The following is a 22,306-nucleotide window of genomic DNA, read 5'->3' as shown; positions in this document are numbered from 1 at the left end:
TATCATTATAACCACAGCTAGGGAGTTTTTTTCAGCATTACAGAAAAACTACTGACCTGATTTTCAGAAAACGTGGTTGAAAGGTATAGCATGAATCAAGACAGAACCCAATAAAGTTGAAGTGGATTCAAATCACAGGGCGGATACAGAGGCTATTTTTAACTTTCCTTAACCTTGTGAGCTGTGAGGCCTTTGTAGAATAAATAAATGCCATATGTTTCATGCCAGGCAGGGGAAAATGCATTATTGTGCTGTGTTTTCTTCCTCCCTGTTTTTCTCTCGCTCTCCCTCGCCTGTTTTCTCTCCATGTGCCAAAAGCTGATTAGTTCCCACCTTGTGCAGTTCTATCAGTCTGCTAATTGGTTACCTCATGCTTTCAGCCTGCCCATCATCATAACAGGTCCTCAATAAAAGGAGCTTGCCTGAGGAGTTCTGCCCGTCTCTTTGATCCTCTGCACTTAGACTGCCTGGGCTGCTGCTCTGTTTGATAAAGTTGTTAAAATCAAAGGTATGTGGCGGGAGGTTGAGGACAGTAGGTGAGTGCGTACCCTATACATTTTCCTCATGTGGTTATTTTGTGTTTAGAAATACTAGGTTTATTGGTAAGAAAGTTAGATATTTGGTTTGCATTTTATCTTAAGAGGTAGAAGTTAGCTGGGGCCTGGTTTCGTTATATTGGTTTCTTTTACTTGGCACAAACACTTTGTCCCTTCCTCCCCCACATTTGGAGAACCTTGTAGTAAGTTTGTAAATAAATAAGTTTTCATGTCATCTTTAAATACAGTTAGATAGCAGCTATATTCAATAGTGACAAAGCATAGACAATTGTAGGAAAACAATGGCTCCATATAGCAATCCATATTCACGGGTACTGGTAATCTCCTGGGGTAGACTACACAAGGAGTTGCTCAAACTTTACAGAAAGCAGTTGTTATGGAGCACTCGTTTCACATATTTCTAATAGTTTATGGAAAGATATTCAGGCATATAAAGTGGTTGTGCTTGCAGATTTTCATATCATAGAAAACTGGACGATTAGCCTTTGGTCTTTGCCCTCTGAGTGCCTGTAACTGCAATTGTGAGATGGCTGTTGTTGTTTCATTTTGTTGTGTACTTTGATTTTAAACTTTCTATGCTGGAGATCAAGGCTGGCCATCTATGCGTCCAGCTAAGATAAAGCTAGCTGTACATAAGCCGTGCTTTTGGCACATTCTCTAAATGACCCTGATGAAGGCCCCGCACATGAACACACTGGTGAAATAAACTCTTCTTGTCTTACTTGAGCACCTGGTTGGCTGGTGAAGTAGAGACAGCACTCTCCTCCAATAAATTTATAGACGGCAAGAAAAGCCGAAATACCTGGGTGATATCGCCTCAGTAATTTTCTAAGACATTATCTTGCAGAAATGGAAGAAATCTGTTTGTCTGTCTGTCCTTTTCTCGACAACTGCTCATCCCATCAACTTCACACTTAGCAGGTGTACTGCTTAAGACTCAAGAACGCGTAGTGTTGAGTGTGAAGCTGTTTGGATAAGTGGTCCTTGCCAAGGCTGCAAGCAGCAATACAGACGGCCAAGCAATTGGGCTGTTCCAAACAGGCATGTTTTTAACAGGCACCGCACAGCTGTACAGCTAATATGTAAACTGCCTCTGGAGTAACCCTTCAAGTTACAGAGCAATTCTTGGCAGTCTGGGCAGTAGTGTTCACGGTGGCTTTAGTTAGCTTTTACTGGAGGCTGTTGATCTGACTGAGCAAACAGCAGCAGAGGGATTCTGTGAGAGAGAGCGAGCAGTTTGACTGGGTGTCCAATCAGCAAAGTGGGCTCTGCTCGCTGCTTTACAGGCTATCAAGAAGTTTCAAGAAGTCAATATTCTTTGAGGAAAGAGGTCGGTCTTGTTAAGTCTAAGTTTGACAAGGTGGGACGATCTCCACCTGGAGATCTGAGTGAAACATTAGCGACGCAAAGCACAGAAACAAGAGTATATAGTCGGCAAAAAGCTCTTGTTCTGTCTGCCAGTTTTTGTTGTGTTGTTGTGACTTTATTTCTTTTTGTTTGCAGGCAGCTGGTGGGTGGATTTGAGAGGGTCCTCAGCGAGGCTTCTTTGTTTCCCAAAACCCCCCCAAAAAACCAAGAACACAGGACTTTGTGGCTTTTGCCTTTTATCAACTTACACCCATCCACACGGGCATCACTGACAGCCACGTTCTTTTTTTGTACTTATATATAAAGTTGGAGTTTAACTGTTGCCACAGTGCAGTGATGGAGACCCTTGAGTAATGAATAATCATGCAAAGAGTCGACAGGTTCAACCACCAGCCAATCACGGCCTCTAATCTACGCTGATGAACAGAAAGTCACATGTCCAGTTAGAGTCCCTAAGCCTTATCAAATGTTGCTAAATCTTGAAAGCCCACCCTGTCATCCATGATAATGACATACATACTGTATCTATTGCAGCTCTAGTCTCATGTGACAACACCGCCACACACATACACCCACACTCACACACATATCCTTACACATCTCATCTACACACTACTAAGAGCTACATATTTCCCCCGACACTCAGATCTTTATCTAAACAAACGTGCAGAGGTTTCAATAAGATGAGCCGATAGATGCTCTGTGTTGAGACTCGGTTGGTCGGGGGGATTTACTGTGAACGTTCCAGCAGGCATTTCCAAGAGCAAGGAGAGACCTTTCTCTGCCATATATGTCTTGCTCCGAAGGTCAAGACCTGTCGAGAAACTAAAAATAAAATCCAGATAGATCCCATTATCCACAGGGCAAACACATCCTGCTGAGTGAGAGCGTGCATGCATGCCAACATGTGCTGCTTTGTGTGTGTGTTTACAGAACAAACAAATCCTCACATGGCCTTCAACCAACACGTCTCTATGGGGAGGTTTTAATGCTACCTTTTGGAGAGATTAACCTGTTGTTGTTGGAAATTGCAGCATGTCAGCAGTTGATGAAAAAAAAAACAGGGGCACATTCTTAACTAGGATTTCTAACCCTTCGCTGTGAAAAGCACACACCTGAGTCTGCAGCCAAACTTTAGTGTCATAAAGAATATTTTTTGTACACATAAGTTATACTACATGTACTGGTAATGTTTTATGCTGTTCTTCCTTTGGTGTTGTCCTTATACCATAATATATCAGTAAAAGAGTTCAGCTAGTTGGGAAGTTTTTCTATCTTTTTGTAACATAATATAACCTGTCATTCTACTCTTCGCAAGTTTTCATATAAAACTGTCCCTGTCAACCTCGAACCCTTTGTCAAGTCACAGTGATACTGGGGGACTTACACATTTGTCAGAACCTTTGTAAAACATTTTTTAAATAAAATGTCAGATTCTTGCAGATCTCAAGGCATATTCTATTACAAAGCACATTAAAGGAAATGGTCACTTTAGAATGAAAATACAGACAGTACTAACTCACCCTCATGCCAACAAGAAGTCCAGTGTAGTTTTTTAATCTCCAAAACTCATTCGGGGTATCGGAGGATAACAGCTAGCCGGAATAACAGCTACACTTGAAGTGCATGGAACCCACATTTTGAAAATGTAATAAAACTCTGCCAATGCATTTCAAAAATGTCAGAACCACTCATCCGTCGTAATCCAAGTGCCCTGAAGCTGTGGCATGCAAAATTGACTTGAAAAGACGTAATTTACTCCACTTTTACAGCATCATTTCTCACCGTGGTCAGTTAGCCTGCCCTGCAGGCGTGCTGTGTTTACATGGCAACTCACGCGAGACCAGCTGATGGCTAGTAGTGGTGCTAGTTCTCAAGTCTCGTGCTATAATAATAATACTATAATTAGTATAAATTAGTATGAATTCTTGAGTTGCAGCCAAAAACGTGTTTTGTAAGGTCACAGTGACCTTTGACCACCAAAGTCTGATCAGTTTGTCCTTAAGTCCAAGTTTGTGCCAAATTAAAAAAACAAAAACAAAAAACATTCGTAAGGGGTTCCTGACATATCAGGCTCACGAGAATGGGACATACAGACAACCTGAAAACATAATCCATTCAGCCACGGCTGTCAACAGCACAGAAGCATACAAACAGGAACCACAACATCTCAGGACCTTAATTGCACGTTCACTATCTCTCTGCCTTAATTTTTCTGTCATCTCTCCACTGTTCACATTCTATTTAAGGCATCAAATGCCCCCTTAAGCCAAGAATTGACCAAAACTGTGAGCTTGTCATTCCAAATTATTTACAGACCTCACTGCCAAAACTTTTCTGAGCACAGTTTACTGCATGTTTGATGAATTATCCAGAGTAACAGAAAAATGCTATGACAACCACAAATAAAATTCCATTCACCCTCATTATATCGGGGTGGAGAGAAAAATCTCAAAGTCCAGTATCTCAAAAACATAACTGATAAATCTTTGTAGGTTTAGTTGAGTGAACTCCTTAAACAACAGTACATTTGCATTAGCAGTCGTATGGCCTATAATTTAGTACCTGCAGCACCAGTTTGACCGTTGGTACCAGGAGCTGTGGTGCTGTTTTCATACTGCTCCAGTGGTATCTGGTCCAGACTGGACTCGGGGTCCTCCATGTAGGCATTTCCTCCTCCGCCAGCCGCAATCAGCAAGGGAACCAGCTCAGCTCCCTCCATCTGACGAGACAGCATCACTGTAAATCTCACTTATCTGAGCCATCTTCAACTATGTTTGTGCCACAGTAAGTGTGCATCTCTACATTTCACTGCAAATGAAAAAGGACTTTTGACAAAGCATCAGTCTTAGTGCCGAAGCAAACTGAACGTGACCCAGCAAACTCACATTTTTTTTTTACAGATGGGAGATCATAATAAAGGGGCCAGTGAATATTTTTCCTGTGCTAATGTTATGATGAAAAAAAACTTTCCAACTTGTAGTAAGTCCAATTTATATCTAAACCCGTGGATTATAGTGTGAGACACTGCTAAATCCTTTCAGTATGCCTACAGACATGTTGATGCCTATCAGTATGTGCACTAGTACATGAGCACGAGGTACAAACGACCCACAGAAAGAGCCCACGCTGTTGAAACAACACAAAGTATCATCTGTCACCTTAAAGATGTAGGTGGCTCCACCTCCTCCGCCTCCTCCTCCTGCCCACTCTGCACCAGCCTCCCCCCTGAGGTTGTCTTCAATGACTGATGACTCTCCCAGGCAGATCCTCTGGGTATGGGGATTTCTCTACACCACAGGGGAGAAGGAAATTTGATTTTCAGAGGGAGAAGCTGTATTCACTTATGTATGAATCCAGCAGGCAAGAACTTTTTTATCTAGGTCACATTCTTGTCTCTACTTTCCCTGCCAAAAGACATCCCAGCGGGACATCACACACTTCAGGAAATCCTTTCAGCTGGTCCTGAAGTCCACCCAACTCACCCCTGGGCATGCATCCTCTCCCTGGTGTCCCACCAAGATGTAAAGGGTATCTCCTTTCTCCAGAGGAAATATGGCAGATATAAAAACCCCATGGTTGCGCTTGTTGTGGTTTTTGGCTCCTTTCCCTCCTGCAGCCCCATAAGCAGAGATCCTGAGGGAGATGAATGCACCACAAGGGGTTTAAATACTGTGACTGAAAGAAATTGCTTTCTGGCTCAGGCTCCACAGCATATCACACACTTGATAGATAAGACTGCAGTGCACTTGAGCAAACAGCTACAGATGTCTATCATAACACACAAATTAGGAGACACAGTCACCTGCTGTTCTGTAAAGGGTTCCTCTTACAAACACACGCTTTGCGCTGACACTGGCAAGAAGTACAGCTGTGTGTAACTTAGCTGTAGTCATTCAACGCCATGGAAATCCTACGAGTAATCCTGACACTTTTCTGTTGCATCATTTCATGTCGTGAGCGTAATAATGAGGTCCCAAGACTGGCTGTGCAAAGACAATCAAATTGCTTTCAAGTCTTGATCTGGCAGGCCAATAATCAGTTACACTGAGCATGGCTAGAACAATTTACACCCCAAGCACACAGACACACCACTAAATTGCTGCCGAGCCCAGCTTGTCTCTTCAGTGACTAAATGAACTATGGATGACATTCAGAGAGAGAAAAAAGCAACAGTGAGTCACTGATCTTACAGGAAGAGACAATTTTTGTTATTGTAGAAACTCCTTCAAAAAAACAAAAAGTGACAAAAGATAAGAAAAACATACAAAAAACAGACATTCATCAGATTTACACTGGAACAAATAACCGACTAGCCCTGAGAGAAGAGTGTTAAAGCTGTCTCCTCCATCACTTACAGGTATCTGTTAGTCGCAGGTACCCTCCACATTTGGACTCCTTTGAAGGGCTCTTCCTTCCTAACAGTAACACTGACATTTTTGTTCCTGTAGGTACTGTCACACTGGGCCTGGGTCGGGCCATGGGGACCACTGGCACCACATGAGTTAAACCACCATGTCATCAAAGAAACCTCTGGAAAAATGGAGATAAAGAGAAAAAAACACTGACATGAGCTGGTGGGAAATTGTAGAAGTGTTGAGTGAGTCTTTAAAATGTAGGTACTGTGTATTCACTTGGATAAAAATAACAAGAAATCTGTGAGACCAAGATAAACAACTAAACATTGAAGAACAGAAGCAAACATATGGCCGGACGTATTGAAAGCCCCTGGTCAGCTGCTAGATAAAGCTTCAAGCATCAAGAGAGATTGCGAGTGTACAATCCACCACCTGGTATGTAAATTCTGCACGCAAAATGGATTCAAAATGACATGGTAGACTTTGGAAAATCCACAAGTACCTGAGGCTGAAGGCTCTGGAAGGGGGCTTAAGAAATCCTCCAAGTCTGCCATGGGCAGGAGAGAGTTCTCATCTGAGCAGAGGCAGCAAGCCAAGGTAGAGAAAGGTGAGGAGAAAGGTGAGGAGAAAGAGGGACATGGAGTCACAGTAACCCATCTGCATATCACTTAAGCATAAATCATATTCAGACAGAAAGCAACACCCATCAAAGGAAATGAGAACAGTTCAAGGACGAGTATTTTGGATGAACAAGGACACATTTCCTGAGACTGATTCCTAAGTAGAACACCATAAATGTATTTCCTACTAAGCCCTCTTTGTCCATTATGTAGCAAACAGCCATGATAAATTTTGTTAATTTCTATGGTTTCACTTGAAGGTCCAGTAAGTTGGATTTAGGGGGCTCTATTGGCAGAAATGGAATACATATTCATAATTATGTTTTCATTAGTGTATAGTCACCTGTAACTAAGAGTTGTGTTTTGTTATCTTAGGGCGCATTCACACCAGGATAGTCCAGGGGACTCGGTTCGATTGGGTGGGGAATGCCGAAAAATGTCACACCTTCATATGGTTCAGTTCACTTTCACACTGCACTTTTTAAAACGGACCAAACGGTCGTGCTCCTGTTCTATCCAGTAAAAATCTCCAAATGGCATGTCTCAAAATAGTACTCATAAAATGGAGTATATTCATTGTGACATATGTTAAATCCAGATGTCTAGGAAAAAAAAATTTGCAAAGCAGAATGTTTTGAAAAGAAATTTTAATCTTGAAAACTGCACTGTTCATGGAACCTACTCACTCACATCATCTGTTAAGTTAAAGTTAAAGTCCCACTGATTGTCACACAGTGTGTGAAATTCATTCTCCGCATTTGACCCATCCCCTGAGGGAGCGGTGAGCAGCAGCGGTGCTGTGCTTGGGAATCATGTAGTGATCTAAATCTAAATCTTTTACATAATCTGTGAAGGGTCCCCATATAAATTCAAACACATGCTGTTTGGCCTTTAATATGTAAGATATTCTCTCTAATGGGAGACTTGATAACATCTGTCTTGTCCACTGAGTAATACTTGGTCTATAAATCCCTTTCCATAATAATGCAATACATTTTTTTGAATTGAGCAGGCTGAGATCTATAAATGCTCGTTCATATTTACTGTAATTATGTTTCTTTGGATATAAGCCCAAGAGAAAAAGTTTAGGATCCAGTAAAATTTATTTTGAAATTACCTTCTCTATCACAACTCTTACCTCTTACCAGAACATGTAAACCTTTGTACATTGCCAAATACAATGGAACAAGGTCCCTCTGTTTTCTGTACATTTTGTACATATATCCGGTATATTTGGGTTAAACCGGTTTAAGTCCACTGGTGTCAAATAAATCACCATTTATATTGTATTAATTCACAACCCGTATTTATAGATTTGATATGAGTGCCAGTGCAAGCTGCTTCAACTTTTTCTTTTTTTTACCTCTGCTTCTCCCGGGTTGGTGCTGCTGGCTTTGTTTTTTTTCCTACCCAAAATGTACTGTGCTCTATGCCACCTCCTCTCTGTGGTACACTTCCTCACTTTGGTTTGCCGGATAGTCTGTTTGCATTTCCCACTGTAAGCGAACCGCACAAGATTACACTTGCAAGTGAACCGAGACCCCCAGTTTTAAAGCGGAACAGGGTTTGCTTGTTTGGTCCGCACCAGAGTTAGAATGAGCAAACCAAACCAAACTATCCGTGGAAGCAGACCAGGGTTCATTTGAAGTGGTTCAAATAGCCCCAGGGTGAATGCATCCTTAGAATGAGCCCTTCATATCTACACAGGGAGTGGGTCCTCTTCCACAGAGACCGTCATGTTTCTACAGTAGCCCTGAACGGACAAACCAAACACTGGCACTGAGAAGGCCTTTCACTGTTTTTGAGAGGGCCCTGCGAGCAGGTTCTCTAGATGCATGGAAAGGGGGGGTAGAGAGGAGAGGTATTTGGTTGGTTGCAATCTGCAACCTCACCACTAGATGCCACTAAATCTTAGATACCAGACCTCTAATGTGGTTTCTGTTAAATTTAATGGTTTTACAGCATAGCAAGGTTTGCATTTACTTCAACCCAAGATGCAAGGTCCACCGAGCTGCCCTTTGCCAACACGGTATGGCTGAACTTACTTTGAGGTAACAGGCAATGCAACATTTTTGGCTACTATTTGTAAACGGTAACACTGTGGTGCTGTGTCTGCAATTTTTGTAGCTCCCTCTTCGATGTGTGTTGCTTACAGTCTGGAACTTGACCGCTACCTTTTTATATAATAAAGTCTCAACCTCACCTGCATGCTGTGTCCAGGAGTGTCCTTGAACACAGCGGGATAAGAAGAGAATGAGAATATACAGGCAGAAAGCAGAGTCCCTGTAGATAAATACACTGCCACACACTTCTAGTGGGTCATAAGTGATGAGTAAGAGGGATTATTTTTTTGTGTGAGTCTACACAGTATTTTTTAGGAAAATCCTGCATAGTACCTTTGAGCATTGAGAGCCTCCATGGTCTAGATTCAACACCAGAAATGCATGCAAGGCACCACAGTGCAAGAGAATCCCAGCACAGGGAGGTCAAAAATATCATAGGGAGAAACATTAAGTAATGTTATGGCTCACTGAAGTTACTCTGGGATCTTGAATTGATACCAGTTAGAAATTGCTGAAGTCTTGTCCAGCTGGAACTGAACAACAGCATTATACCACCAACACTGTGTCTCCCTGCAGGTTTTAAACTACCCTTCTATTAAATCAAACCCAAATAAAAACAGACGTATCTCATTAATAAAATACAACAAAGTCAAATTTCACATCTGTGTTTAACTCTATTGTCATGCTTATTAATAAATTCACCCCGGGACATTTGAATAGAGCATGAAGAGGTTTTTAAAGCGTCCTTTTACGTGATTGTGAGAATAAAAAACTGAATCTTATGGCTCAAACACAGGAATGTTGGTACAAATTTTTACTGCCATACTGCAGTGATGCATTTGCAGCAAAGCATAAAATGTTGGCTAGCCTCATGTCAAAAACAATCATTGAAACAAGGCATAAAATAAATGACTGAGGAAAGCTGCAGGACCAAGCGTGATACCAGTCTCAACAACAGTCTTGGAGTCATATTGTGCACAAACAATTTTAGATGTAATGAGGAGAGACCATTGTAAGACAAATGGTCTCACTGGGCATAGTTAGCCTCATGCTGTGTTCACACAGCAACAGGCTACAAGTAATTTTCAATGGAAACTGGTGACATGAAGCCACAAACTGGCGCCTGACACAAATCAAAGTTGGGCTGACCTCAACTTCTTTCAGCACTCAACTAATCATACGTTTGTTTCTAGCTGTGGTATTGTGTTTTTAGCTAAAACAGCTGACGTTATGCTAGTTCTTTGTGTATTGTAGTGCACACGGGGATGTGATGTGGCAGCAAAATGTGATGCCAAAATGGGGCTCAGACATTGATAAATATTATAGGTCTTTTTTCTTTTTTTTTTACCAAATACAAACTTTAGAAGACGTTCAGTGGATGAGCGACTGTGCAACACTTCAACAGCAACTCAGCAATAATAGAGCCAGCCATGCTGCTGCTTTGTTTCTCCTTGTGTGAACACAGCATTACAGTTTAATAAGATTTAAAGCAAAACATTTGCTGAACAGTGGTCTCTGTGGTCTCAAGTGCTTGTTAAGGATGCCCTGAAAGAAATGTCTTATTAACAAACAAGATTAATATTTTAGATATACATCTAAAGTAAGATACATGTCACACGTGACTCAGCAACAACATGGAGAGTAAAATATTCAAACTAAGCACAAAAAGTAAGGAAAATCTGGTAGATTGTAGATTATTTCTTTGTTGTAACAATGCTTCTTGGCAATAAATCTCATACCGTTGGAAAGCCTGTTTATTTCCCTTTTAAATAATGCCACACTTGTAAGGAACATGCATTTGTGGGATGAGCAGCAGAGCTGTATGTATGTGAGTTGCACCCATGAAAAATTTGTCAAATCTTCTCTGCCAATGACAAACAGCTTTTTTTTTTTTTTTTTTTGCTGTTGACTCTTGCTTGGTGTTGCTTGGTGGATTGGATGATTGAAGTCTGAAGGAACAAGTCATACTGGCAATTTAACATTTTATTCATTTAACAAATAGGAGCCTCAGTAGTGTGTGGAAGAACCATAGGCAGCCACAACAGCCTGGCACCTCCTCCTCACACTGGTCACCAGTCTGATCACACACTGCTGTGGGATGGTATCCCATTCTTCAACCAGCATTTGTCGGCCAACATGGTTGTGTTGGTCACTCTGGCACGAACAGCACGCCCAAGTTTATCCCACAACTTTTCAATGGGGATGAGGTCAGGTCTCCGCCACCAAATTTTGGAGGTAGTCTCTGATAAGCCCTGCTCTGTGGGGGCGAGTATTGTCATCTTGGAGGATAGAGTTCGGTCCCAGACTGTGGAGATATGGGATTGCTCTGGTTGCAGAATTTCATCTCGATATCTCTCTGCATTGAGATTGCCTCCGATTATGACAAGCCTTGTTTTTCTAGTGAGGGAGATGCCGCCCAATACCATCACCAAAAGATGTTACTCTATCGGTGCAGCAATCAGCAAAGTGTTCTCCACGTCTTCTCCACACTTTGACCCTATGATTTAACTGCGTAGGAATCTGGACTCATCGCTGAACATAACGTTCCTCCACATGTTCCTCCAACCAGGTACCAGGAGCTCAAAACAAGAGTCAATAGCAACAGCAAAAAAAAGAGAAGATTTGACAAATTTTTCATGGGCGCAACCCACATAATCAGCTCTGCTGTTCATCCAACAAATGCATGTTCCATTGTTATAACAAAGAAATAATCTTCTAAACACAAATTTCCTTACTTTTTGTGCTTAGTTTAGATAAAAGTTACCATATACAAGCCAACAAAAAAACAAAGCCAACACAAAGTGCCAAAAACTGCAGTTCTGCAGGGGGGAGGAGTTTATAGCCTGGTGCAAAAAACAGGCCTAGTTTCTGTAGCTAATTTTCCCCTTCTAGACAAGAATTTTGGGGAGGATGAACTCCGCTGTTTAAATTTTATTAGGGCTTGAAGTTCTGCATTAATATGGGCGTGGTTGCTTTGAGTGATGGGCTGTCCTCAGGTTCTCAGTCAGATCCACCCTTCGCTCCTCCAAAGACACACTCTTGCCTAAATATGCTCATTTCTTGCTCCAAAAAAATTAAAGATAGCAACAGCCACAATGCCAAACTTGGGAGTCCACATACCAATGGGTGACATTACTGTGGCTTTGTCCATTATTTTTGAACAGTCTTTGGTCATAGACACCAAGTCAGGCTGTAGCAGCCAAACTTTTAAACTTTTAAGCATTTTATTCTTCATGAAATCAACCTCCCATTTGCGCAACATGTGAAATGATATTTCTTTATTCAAATGTCACACAGACTCTTTACAAAAAAGAGAAACTAGTGTGACCAGTAACTTACATGTTTGCTTCCCCTGGCAAAGTCAACTATTGACTCAAACGATACACACTCTTTATTTGCGTTGGTTTTACATATTATTACCACAAATATGTTGAACAATAATTAAATGGTGGCATGTTAGGATGGCTTACCTGTGCCGAAGCAGGCCGCACCAATTGCAATGTCATCAAGAGCAACGTCAGCATTGGAGCCTTGTCCCCACACAGCTGTCACTTTAACATGGAACCTGGAGCAAAGCGCATGACATTGTTTTATTTACAGAATTAGAGTTTTTGTCTTTATGTGAAAAGCAGCAGGAATTCAACCCCAATATGTGTAAAACACAGCTTGTAGTAAAGAACAAGTCAAACCTTAACAATGATTACAAATTCTTTGGATGAAAGCAGCAATTTTTTCTCCTCGTCACCAATCTAAAGTACTCATTTTTTTCTGACATGGGAAATAAAGTAAATCTTAATACCACAGAGTCTGGGAAAAGGGTCTGTTTTTCAACGAGAACCATGAAAAAGAGTAGTAATAAAAGGGTATAGTTAAATGATTTAGCTAACATTTATACACATGTCTGATCCTTTTGCTGAAACATGTCAGTGTTACATAATCATCCACTCCTCTACCCTTTTCATTTATACGCACTCATGATGAAGGCCAGTCAGCTGCAGGGCAACATCTTCCCAGTCGTCTGTCCACTGATCATTTCTCTCCCAGACCAGTGGTGCTGTGCTGGTCCCATTCTCCTCTATAGCCACCAGCAATGAACCATTGAAGTGTCCATACAGGTACAGGGAGAAACGCATCTGAATAGAAAAACAGACACAATTTCAGCAAGGAATAAACATATTAATAAAATATTCTGTTGACAAAGAGCAGCCTCATAAGGAGAAAATAACATAAAATATATAAACAAATTGATTTAATAATTGTGTCTGTCTAAATAACTGACCTGACAGGCAGTGGTAGAGACTGGAGGAGGGAAAGAGGAGCTCTGAATGGACGCCTCTCGAACAGAATTACTCTCTCTTACCTGCAGAAACAGGAAGTGCCCTGAGGGCGCACAATAAATATGACACAGCAGTACACCAACCAGCTCATGAAACAATCTGTTATCAAAATAATGGATATGAGAGATGTAGTAATAGTTTGAAAAGTTCATGCTGTACTCTTTAAAGCCACACATTTTGAAGTTGTCTTATTCAGAGAACCAGCAGCCGGTAAAACTAAAACTCAGATGATTGAAAGCAGTTGTAACATTGGGTTAAATATAAAGCTATATTAAACTTTTTTTTAGGACAAATATGTTCTGCAGCTGGATTTAAAGGATCCATATGAACTCTTTATGGTCATGCAGTGTAACTTCATATGGTAGTAATCTAACAAAGCATTCCTACCCCTATCTGGGTATAGAAAAGCCTGTTTGTGACAGAGTCTAACTTTAAACACAAACCACTAACAATATATATTAAACTAGGATACAAGGTGTTAATATGGCCCATTTCAAACATAATGGCACACACTGCTAACCTGGTGTACTCTGCAGAGCAACACCCTGCATGTCCTCCCTCTCCAGAAGTTCATTTCCAGCGACCCTTCTCCAGGCCGAGTGCTGGTTGGACATGGACCAACCGCATGCATCCTGTTCAAATGAACAGTGGGAGCCAAATGGAAGAGTACCTGGGAAGGAGGAAGATTATCATATTTCACTAAAATAGAGATCACAGCTGCTTAAAGGTCCATCTTTCCCAATTGATTCCTCCTCTCTCAAAGCAAGATTTACATTTTTTGGAGAAATCAGTTAAGAACTTCAAGGGGTGCCATAATTTAATGTCTTAAAATGCAAGTTAGAGAACCTTGATGTCTCTCAGACTAGGAAATGTTCTTGTTTGGCAGCTTACAGTCACATGAGATAATAAATAACAATTTCATCTATTTGCATCTGGCACAAGGAAAGCAGGTATGTTTAGCCTGATTACAGCAGGGTAAAGAAATTAGTCAACTTCAAAGTGAAAAGATTCCTTCCCACAAATCCAAAATTGTCTTGTTTACATGCTGAATCATATTAGCTGGCGGCTGGATTCCAATACATCCAAGAGATACTAGGTGAACATATATAAGTTCCAACATCACCATAGAGGTAGGACTTTTGAGCCAAAACATGTAGCTGCTGCAGAAATGTAGACGTTAATATTAAAGAAATAGTTTTGGGAACTACTTCCTTACTTTCCAAGAATGAGATGAAAGGATGGACAGTTTTCTTATGTGATAAGTGCAGATGGTGTCAGGATGTGGTTAGCCTAGCTAGCTTAAACACCTGACCTACACCTCTATAGCTCTGTTATTTATATGTTGCATCTTGATTTTTTTAAATCTGAAAACAAAAAAAATGGACAAATGACAATTTATGTAGGTGGGGATGCAATGCTGGTAATTAGTGCTATCAGCACGCAGTACTGCCTACTGTCAATGGACCTGCCCATTGCTGCTAACAAGCAATTACAGCACATAACTCCCTTTTAAAATTACAAGCTAAAGTATTTAAATTTCTGTTTGTGTACAGATTAAACATGTTAGTGAAACAACATGTTAAATAATGAGCTTTAGAGGGATTGGTAGGCATATTTTTTAACTTTATTGAGCACCTAGCTGGTTTCCACTGCTAGCTGTTTTTATGCTAAGTCATCTTAAGCCTGATTTACAGTAGGATACTTGACACTTTCAATGAGTATCACTCAACATAAATGATGTCTATTCGACAGAAAAAGGAGTCACTAAACACTATCCCTAACCCGAAGAATTTTGTTATGTTGCTGACAACTTCATATTTTATCACACAGTATCTCTGTCCACAGAAGCAGCCATCTATCAGCAGCAGCTTCTGGGGAGCTGTGTGGACAGTGGCCTGTCAAACCGCCCTCACCAGGGTGACTGACACCAAAATGTTCATGTTCATGTCAGCTCAACAGGAGGAAATCAACAGTGTTTGATTTATTGATTCTGATTTTTTTCGAAGCACATCATAGCGAATGAGGGGAATCTGCCACTCACAGAGAGACTAGGAGATGATCAATCAATAAATATAGCCTACAACTCATAAACTAAAGTAAACACATATACAGCAGGGGATCTCTGGTTATCATGGAGACGACTTAAAACCTTTTGAGTGACAGTTATCAAGTGTTGAGCGCCCTACAATAATCAGGCTTTACCCGACTCAAGCTCTGTTCTTAACACACAGACACTGATGACTGGTATCAATCTCCTTTGCTCACTCTTCGCTAGGCACATTTTCCAAAATGACCATTTCCTTTATTCATACAGTGTACATGTATGACAGATGTTGGGAGGCACATTCTCAGAGCTGAGCCTGTTCCTTCTTCAGCTGAACTAAACACATAATATTTTTTATACTGGAAACAGATATAAAAACCGACATCAATCCTTTAGACCCTTCTTGGGTGAGATGACAAAAAAAGCCATGTCAAGGGTCCATTTAACAGAGTACTTTATGAACACACATGCAGGATTTATTTTACTGGCGGTCCACTGAAAAAAATTACACCACCACTGTGAACCAGCACTTCTCCCCCAGCAATTCATGACTCAAGCACTCTAAATAGCCCTGACTACCATTGAGTTCATTAATGACTGAAGCGAGGCCTTTTGATTGTGTGGTGAAGAGGGTTTTTTTTTTCGTGCTGGATGATTGATGTTTTCAAAGATAATGATGAAGCTTATTATATTTCAGACTGTGAAGTGGGAGGAAGTTAAAGGCATTAACTGACTCTCTGAAAACACTTTTCTGCAGCATTTTTTTTTTAAAGATTATTTCTTATTTCGGCTCCAAAGAGGTTCTGGCAAACCGTCCGGCGCCTCGGGGGGGGGAAGGCGGCAACTTGCTCACACTGTTTACAGTGGGGGCGGGGAGCTGCTGACGTCAACTGGGGACATTGTCGGGCAGTGGAAGGAATACTTTGAGGAGCTCCTCAATCCCACCAACACGTATCCCAGTGAGGAAACAGAGCTGGGGGCCTCGGGGGCGGGTCGTCCAATTTCTGGGGCAGAAGTCGCCGAGGTAGTGAAGGAACTACGTGGCAGCAGAGCCCCGGGGGTGGACAAGATTCGCCCTGGATACCTCAAGGCTCTGGATGTTGTAGGGCTGTCCTGGCTGACACGCCTCTGCAACATTGCATAGACATCGGGGGCAGTGCCTCTGGAGTGGCAGACGGGGGTGGTGGTCCCCATCTTCAAGAAAGGGGACCAGAGGGTGTGTCCAGCTACAGGGGGATCACACTCCTCAGCCTACCCGGTAAGGTCTACGCCAGGGTGCTGGAGAAGAGGGTCTGGTCGATAGTTGAACCTCGGATTGAGGAGAAGCAATGTGGTTTTTGTCCCGGATGCGGAACTGTGGACCAGCTCTTTACCCTCACCAGGGTGCTGGGTCCTGCCTCAGGTGGTGAGTTTAAGTATCTCGGGATCTTGTTCACGAGTGGGGGTAGGATGGAGGGGGGGATTGACAGGCGGACTGGGGCGGCGTCAGCAGTGATGTGGGCGCTTAACCGGTCCATTGTGGTGAAAAGGGAGCTTAGCCAGAAAATGAAGCTCTCGATTTACCGGTCGATCTACGTTCCAACCCTCACCTATGGTCACGAACTCTGGGTAGTGACCGAAAGAACGAGATTGCGAGTACAAGCGGCCGAAATGAGTTTCCTCTGCAGGGTGGCTGGGCTCAGCCTTAGAGATAGGGTGAGGAGCTCAGACATCCGGGAGGGACTCAGAGTAGAGCCACTGCTCCTCCACATCGAGAGGAGCCAGTTGAGGTGGTTCGGGCATCTGGTAAGGATGCCTCCCGGACGCCTCCCTTGGGAGGTGTTTCGGGCATGTCCAACCGGGAGGAGACCTCGGGGCCGCCCCAGGATACGCTGGAGGGATTACATCACCCGGCCGGCCTGGGAACGCCTCGGGGTTCCCTCGGAAGAGCTGATGGAGGTGGCTGGGGAGAGGACTGTCTGGGCTTCTTTGCTGAGGCTGCTGCCCCTGCAACCTGGACCCGGATAAGCGGAGGACGATGAGACGAGACGAGACGAGATTATTTTTGTTGGCTTTTTTTGCCTTTTATGACAGGACAGAAGGTGCAATGGGGAGACAGAGAGAGAGCGGGGACTGGCATGCAGACAAGGGCCGCGAGCCGGATTCAAACCCACGGCCGCTGCAGCGAAGCAATGCCTCTGCAGCATATTTTTGGATTTATAATGTATCAGTATACTGAATCAGTGTCAGACCCGTCAGTGCCCATTGGTGAGAGAAATCACTATGATTGACAGTTAAACTAAATGCAGGAGAAGAGAAGTGAAGTAGGCAAACAAACAACTTAAGTCAAGATGGTGTGAAATCGAAATAATATATACGAGGTAAGATTGTTTTTAGCCAGAGCTCTCAAGTAAAAATGGTTTGAAATTGTTTGTGTTATTGTTGGTAAATGGTAAATATCCTTTGTTTTTTCAGCATCAGGTCAGTTGTTAATGCTAACTGGCTAGCAAGCATCCTGTAGGTCTTTCGGTTTCCCTTTTTGAATGGCAAATACAGACAATTGCTGCCTACTGCTATGGAGAGTACTTTCCTCTCACAAAGGTGCTGAACATACGTGCTTGTTCGCAGTTGACTGCGGTGTGTGCAAGTGCAATTTTTCGGCCGAGACACAAGCAATGTAGGGCAACTCAACAGGTGGCATTCGTCGCCAGTATTTCTTGGTTGTCAGTTTGGTGCGTCTGGGCCTTTAAAAAGGCAAAGCGTGTCAAATTCCTGAAAATACAACAAAATGATTTCCAGCTACTAAAAATTTTTAAGCAAATTAACCGAGGACAGAAGCTGCACTCAGGCTTCACACTCTAAATGTCCATATAATAGTAACTCTTTAAATGTACTGTGTAAAGGCCCTTGGCATGGAATAATCTGGAACCTTCAGTCAAAAACACTGAATTGTGTTTAAAACTTTAATACAGATGCAAATAGATTACAACCTGTCAGTAGCCCCATATTCAGCTGTAGGAGTCCAGTACTGTCCTGACTTATCTGCCCACCCACAATCACACAAACCGAAGCCCTTACACAGACACATCTTTGGCTTTTCATGTTGTTTTCACACTCCCACTCTCAGAATCAGTCCAATGGAGCAGATCAAATCAAATTAATCATGATTCATCATCATACCAGGGAAAACCTCTCAAGCCGACTGCATACAAGCAGTTTCAAGTGTTACTAATAAAAAACAGCATCCTTTCTGCATGCTGTAATCTTATTCAGGAAATTTATAAAAGCTCACCACAGATGAAGCCCTCGTCCTCTCCTAAAGCACAGTCGGTGTGGAAGTTGCACACTTGGCTCTGGTCGATGCAGCCTCCTGAGTTTATACAGTAGAAAGATTCCCCACAATCCGCATCCAATGCGATTTCCTCGTGTTCTGCATTCCAGCAACAACACAATAATTATACAATACTACACATCCGCTACATTATGGAGAACTAATCCTAACATACTGTAAAGATTACTACATTTAGAAGTCATTTAACCCTGAAGTTGGGAATGTATGTTTCTTTAACGGAACATTAGGACATTTGGGTCAGCATGCTTATTTGCTTCATTGCTGAGTGTTCGAAGAGAGGGATGGAGAATGGAGATCAACACCACTTTAATATCCGAACTTTAAATATGAGCTACAGCTGGCTGCCAGTTAGCTTAGTTTAGCACAAAGACTGGGATCAAGAGGAAACAGCTAGCCTGGCTCTGGTCCAGAGGTAACAAAATCTCAGACTACAAGCACCTCTTAAGTTCACTAATTACCTCATTTGTTTATTGGTTCAAAAAAAGTGTAAAAATGTTGTTCAATTCAATTCAATAGAAATGAGGGTTGTCAAGATACTAAAATTTCAAACTCGATATCGATACCAAGCAAAATATTCAACACTCGATACCATTTTCGATACAGTAGCAAAAAATTAAGAGGCATGTCATTTTTTAAATAAAGATCAGAACAGTAACATCAATGATAACAACAAAAATCCCCCCAAAATAAATACCAACCAGAAACAAGATCTGTCCATACAAATGTATTTATCTACAGCCCTGTTTATTTTCTGTGCTTCTGGTGAATTGGCACCATGTTTTCATTGCTGATCAAATAGAGTTGGTAGTTTAGGCTCAGGATGCTCCTGTTTCTACCTCACTATGTGATCAGAGAACCAGGGCTTACGGGAGAAACCAAACGTTTTTTCAGCTTCAATCTGTGACTTTACAGTTAACATAACTTTTCAGACACACATAATTGTGTTGTCCTGTTAAACTAATATTATCTATTAATGTTACAGACGGGCATGACTGATAAAGTTTTCTGCTTAGCTCCCACATTAATGTTAGAAGTTATATTTTAGTTTGATGCTGGCGACACCAGCTGCTCAGCTGCTAGTGAGGGCAGGGGCTTTACCCACTGTCTGCAGCGTGCTGTGTTCACTTCACTAAATATTTCCAGAGAGCGCTTTTTCCTTTATCATTTTTGACCAAAACTGGCTGCTCTGATCCTCCTGCAGCCGCTCTGGCCATATTACAACAACAGAAATGTGTGCATGCATGCACAGCAACGACAACAAGTCGGGTTGCAGCGAGGGCTCTGTGCCTGCCAGACGCTGCCTGCACAGCGCGTGTCCGTTAGACCCGTCGTGTGCACCCGACAGGCGCTCAGGTGGCGTGCACTGTTAGTATCGATACTTTTGTAAATTAGTATTGTATCCGGATACAGCGTTTGAGTATCGATACTTTTGACAACCCTAATAGAAATCTATTTATCCTGATGTGAATTCTTGTGCCAGAGAATGCTCCAAATTAACATTTACAGGAGGTTATGTGCTAGACTTTCTTGGCCAGGAGCAGGAACGTTCTGGAGTCTACGCTGGTTGCCTGGCAATGTCTCCAAGCCAAGAACCAGTCAGCCAAAAGCATATTTCTATACCTGCCTAATTTATTTACAGGGCCTGGAGTATGGAGGCTTTTACATGCCTAAGTAATTGCCAGTGTTCATATGCTTTCCACTTAATGCATAAAAAAACGCAATATAAATAATGTGTATTGTATTTCACTTTATATCTTTGTTTGGTTTGTTTAAATTTAGGCATTAAAAATGTTACATTTTCAGAATCTAAAAGTGGAAAGAGACAACTTTCCCCGCCTTGCATTTCAAAGTGGTGTTATTGTTGATGGCATCACTGTCCCAAAGAGAACTAGATCACTGTCGGTTGCCTCAGAGCCTAGCAAGTACCAGCAACACAGAACATACTGGATTTTGTTTTCCAAAGTTATTTTGGTTGTTTCACTGTCCTCAATTTCTGCTACTGCGGATATAGTAATGGCAATAAATGTAATGATACTCCTTGGTAACTGGGGGTAGCTATCCATAGCTACTGGGGGAAACAAAAGTACCATCCTTCTATCTGCTTAGGTTGTGCAATGGTTGATGCACCGCCTTTGTGCTGTACATCAAGCCTTCTTTTTCCCAAGTGATCTTACCCGGTGGAAGAAAGAGAAGCAGAGCGAAAGTGAGACACATAAGGAGCAAATTTTAACACTGATGGTGTCATTATTTTATAGCCATTATAAAAAACTTGTCTATATCCACTTCATAATTAACTTATCAGCAAAGAGTAAACTATTCAATGTCTCCCTTGGGGTGCTTATCAGAGAAAAAATACTGCCTTAGTGATTGGTTTGAACAGAAATCAGTAAATCACAGCTCTATAGAACATGATGAACTCACCTGATTCAGCGTCTATGAGCTCCAGATTGTCCAGAGCCACAGTGGCTCCATCTTCTCCCAAACAGGAAGTGTAGAGCAGGATCACCTGAAAGGGCTCGTGCACAATACCAATCACCGTCTCCAGAATTTCCCACTCAGCCCTGCATAAACCAATCAGAGAAATGCCTTTTAACATCAGCTGTAGGAATTCACAACTTCCTTCTTTAATTGTTGGCTTCTATGGAATAATTCCAAGACACTGCATTTAACATTAACAACAAAAACAATCATTGCAATCATTAATAAGAAAGGCTTGAAAAGTTAGGGACGCTATCATTTTTGTAAAAGTCTGGGTGGTCAGATGTACTGGCAGCATCCCTTTGATGTCACAAAGCAACCACAGTCGCCTGCTGTCAATCACTGAGCTAACATAGTTAAGAAGATTAGCTAATGGCATTAGCAAACTGAAAAAATAGGTTATGATGATCAGCTTCGGTTCTTCAAACCGGATGTTGATATCTTTGGTGAAGCATGCCTTAGCAGAAGCAGCCAATATTAAAATATTTTTCATGTTATAATAGATCTCAAAGAAAAAAAACTGAACGTCTGTTTCTAGCTGTTTGGACAACTAACAAAAAGCAGGGTGACTTAGGGCTGTTTCCTTCATATCCATTGAAACAGATTACAAAAGCACACCTCTCGGGCCAAAGCAAAATTAAACCATCATGACAAGAGTCCATAAATAGTTTTTGTTACACTTAAGCCCTCTGTTGTTTTCAAGGTAAAAACTTTTACTTCTTGAGAAACATTTGCAATCTACTTCAACTTAAAGCCTGCATCTTCTATCAGTTGCGACCTTCATATTTTGCTCTTTTACCGGAACATTGTTACCTTTTCTGGCTCAGTACTGACACCATTGTCCATATGCAGTCAGCAGAATTGCCTATCACAACACTCCCACAGTTGTGGCATGTACATCATCCACATCTTACATATAATACAGCTCATGGAAAAATTTATCTATTGGTCAAAACCCTACAGGGCACCTGTACACAGTATAATCCATCTGTCACCTTGCTATGTTATTTTTCTGTCCTATCTGACAAATAGCTCACACAAAGCTGGGCTGCGTTTAGCTGTTATTTTAACAGTCGTACTACAGTGACATCACAGAGCACGGCCCCACATTATTTTCTTTTCATCTCAAAGTGCCACCCACAGAAATGCC

General features: G+C 41.8%; 1 protein-coding gene across 3 annotated transcripts in view; it reads right to left on the bottom strand.

The window, feature by feature from the left end:
• The window catches only part of ltk (leukocyte receptor tyrosine kinase), an 84,439-nt gene that overhangs the window by 28,759 nt on the left and 33,374 nt on the right, over positions 1–22,306 (bottom strand). For 2 of the 3 annotated variants that reach the window (XM_049595724.1, XM_049595725.1), the window contains exons 5-15: positions 21,100–21,239; positions 18,619–18,756; positions 13,824–13,973; positions 13,246–13,346; positions 12,939–13,099; positions 12,437–12,531; positions 6,786–6,857; positions 6,284–6,458; positions 5,411–5,561; positions 5,087–5,215; positions 4,491–4,647 (exon numbers count right to left, since the gene is read on the bottom strand). In XM_049595724.1, the coding sequence (XP_049451681.1) occupies positions 4,491–4,647; positions 5,087–5,215; positions 5,411–5,561; positions 6,284–6,458; positions 6,786–6,857; positions 12,437–12,531; positions 12,939–13,099; positions 13,246–13,346; positions 13,824–13,973; positions 18,619–18,756; positions 21,100–21,239 (1,469 nt within the window). The remainder of the gene's footprint in view (positions 1–4,490; positions 4,648–5,086; positions 5,216–5,410; positions 5,562–6,283; positions 6,459–6,785; positions 6,858–12,436; positions 12,532–12,938; positions 13,100–13,245; positions 13,347–13,823; positions 13,974–18,618; positions 18,757–21,099; positions 21,240–22,306) is intronic. The other variant, XM_049595726.1, reaches the window with a different exon arrangement.

Source organism: Epinephelus fuscoguttatus, linkage group LG14, assembly GCF_011397635.1.
Source record: "Epinephelus fuscoguttatus linkage group LG14, E.fuscoguttatus.final_Chr_v1".
NCBI lineage: Eukaryota > Metazoa > Chordata > Actinopteri > Perciformes > Serranidae > Epinephelus > Epinephelus fuscoguttatus.
Note: the sequence above shows the minus strand (reverse complement) of the source record. Positions and strands in the feature narration are given on the sequence as shown.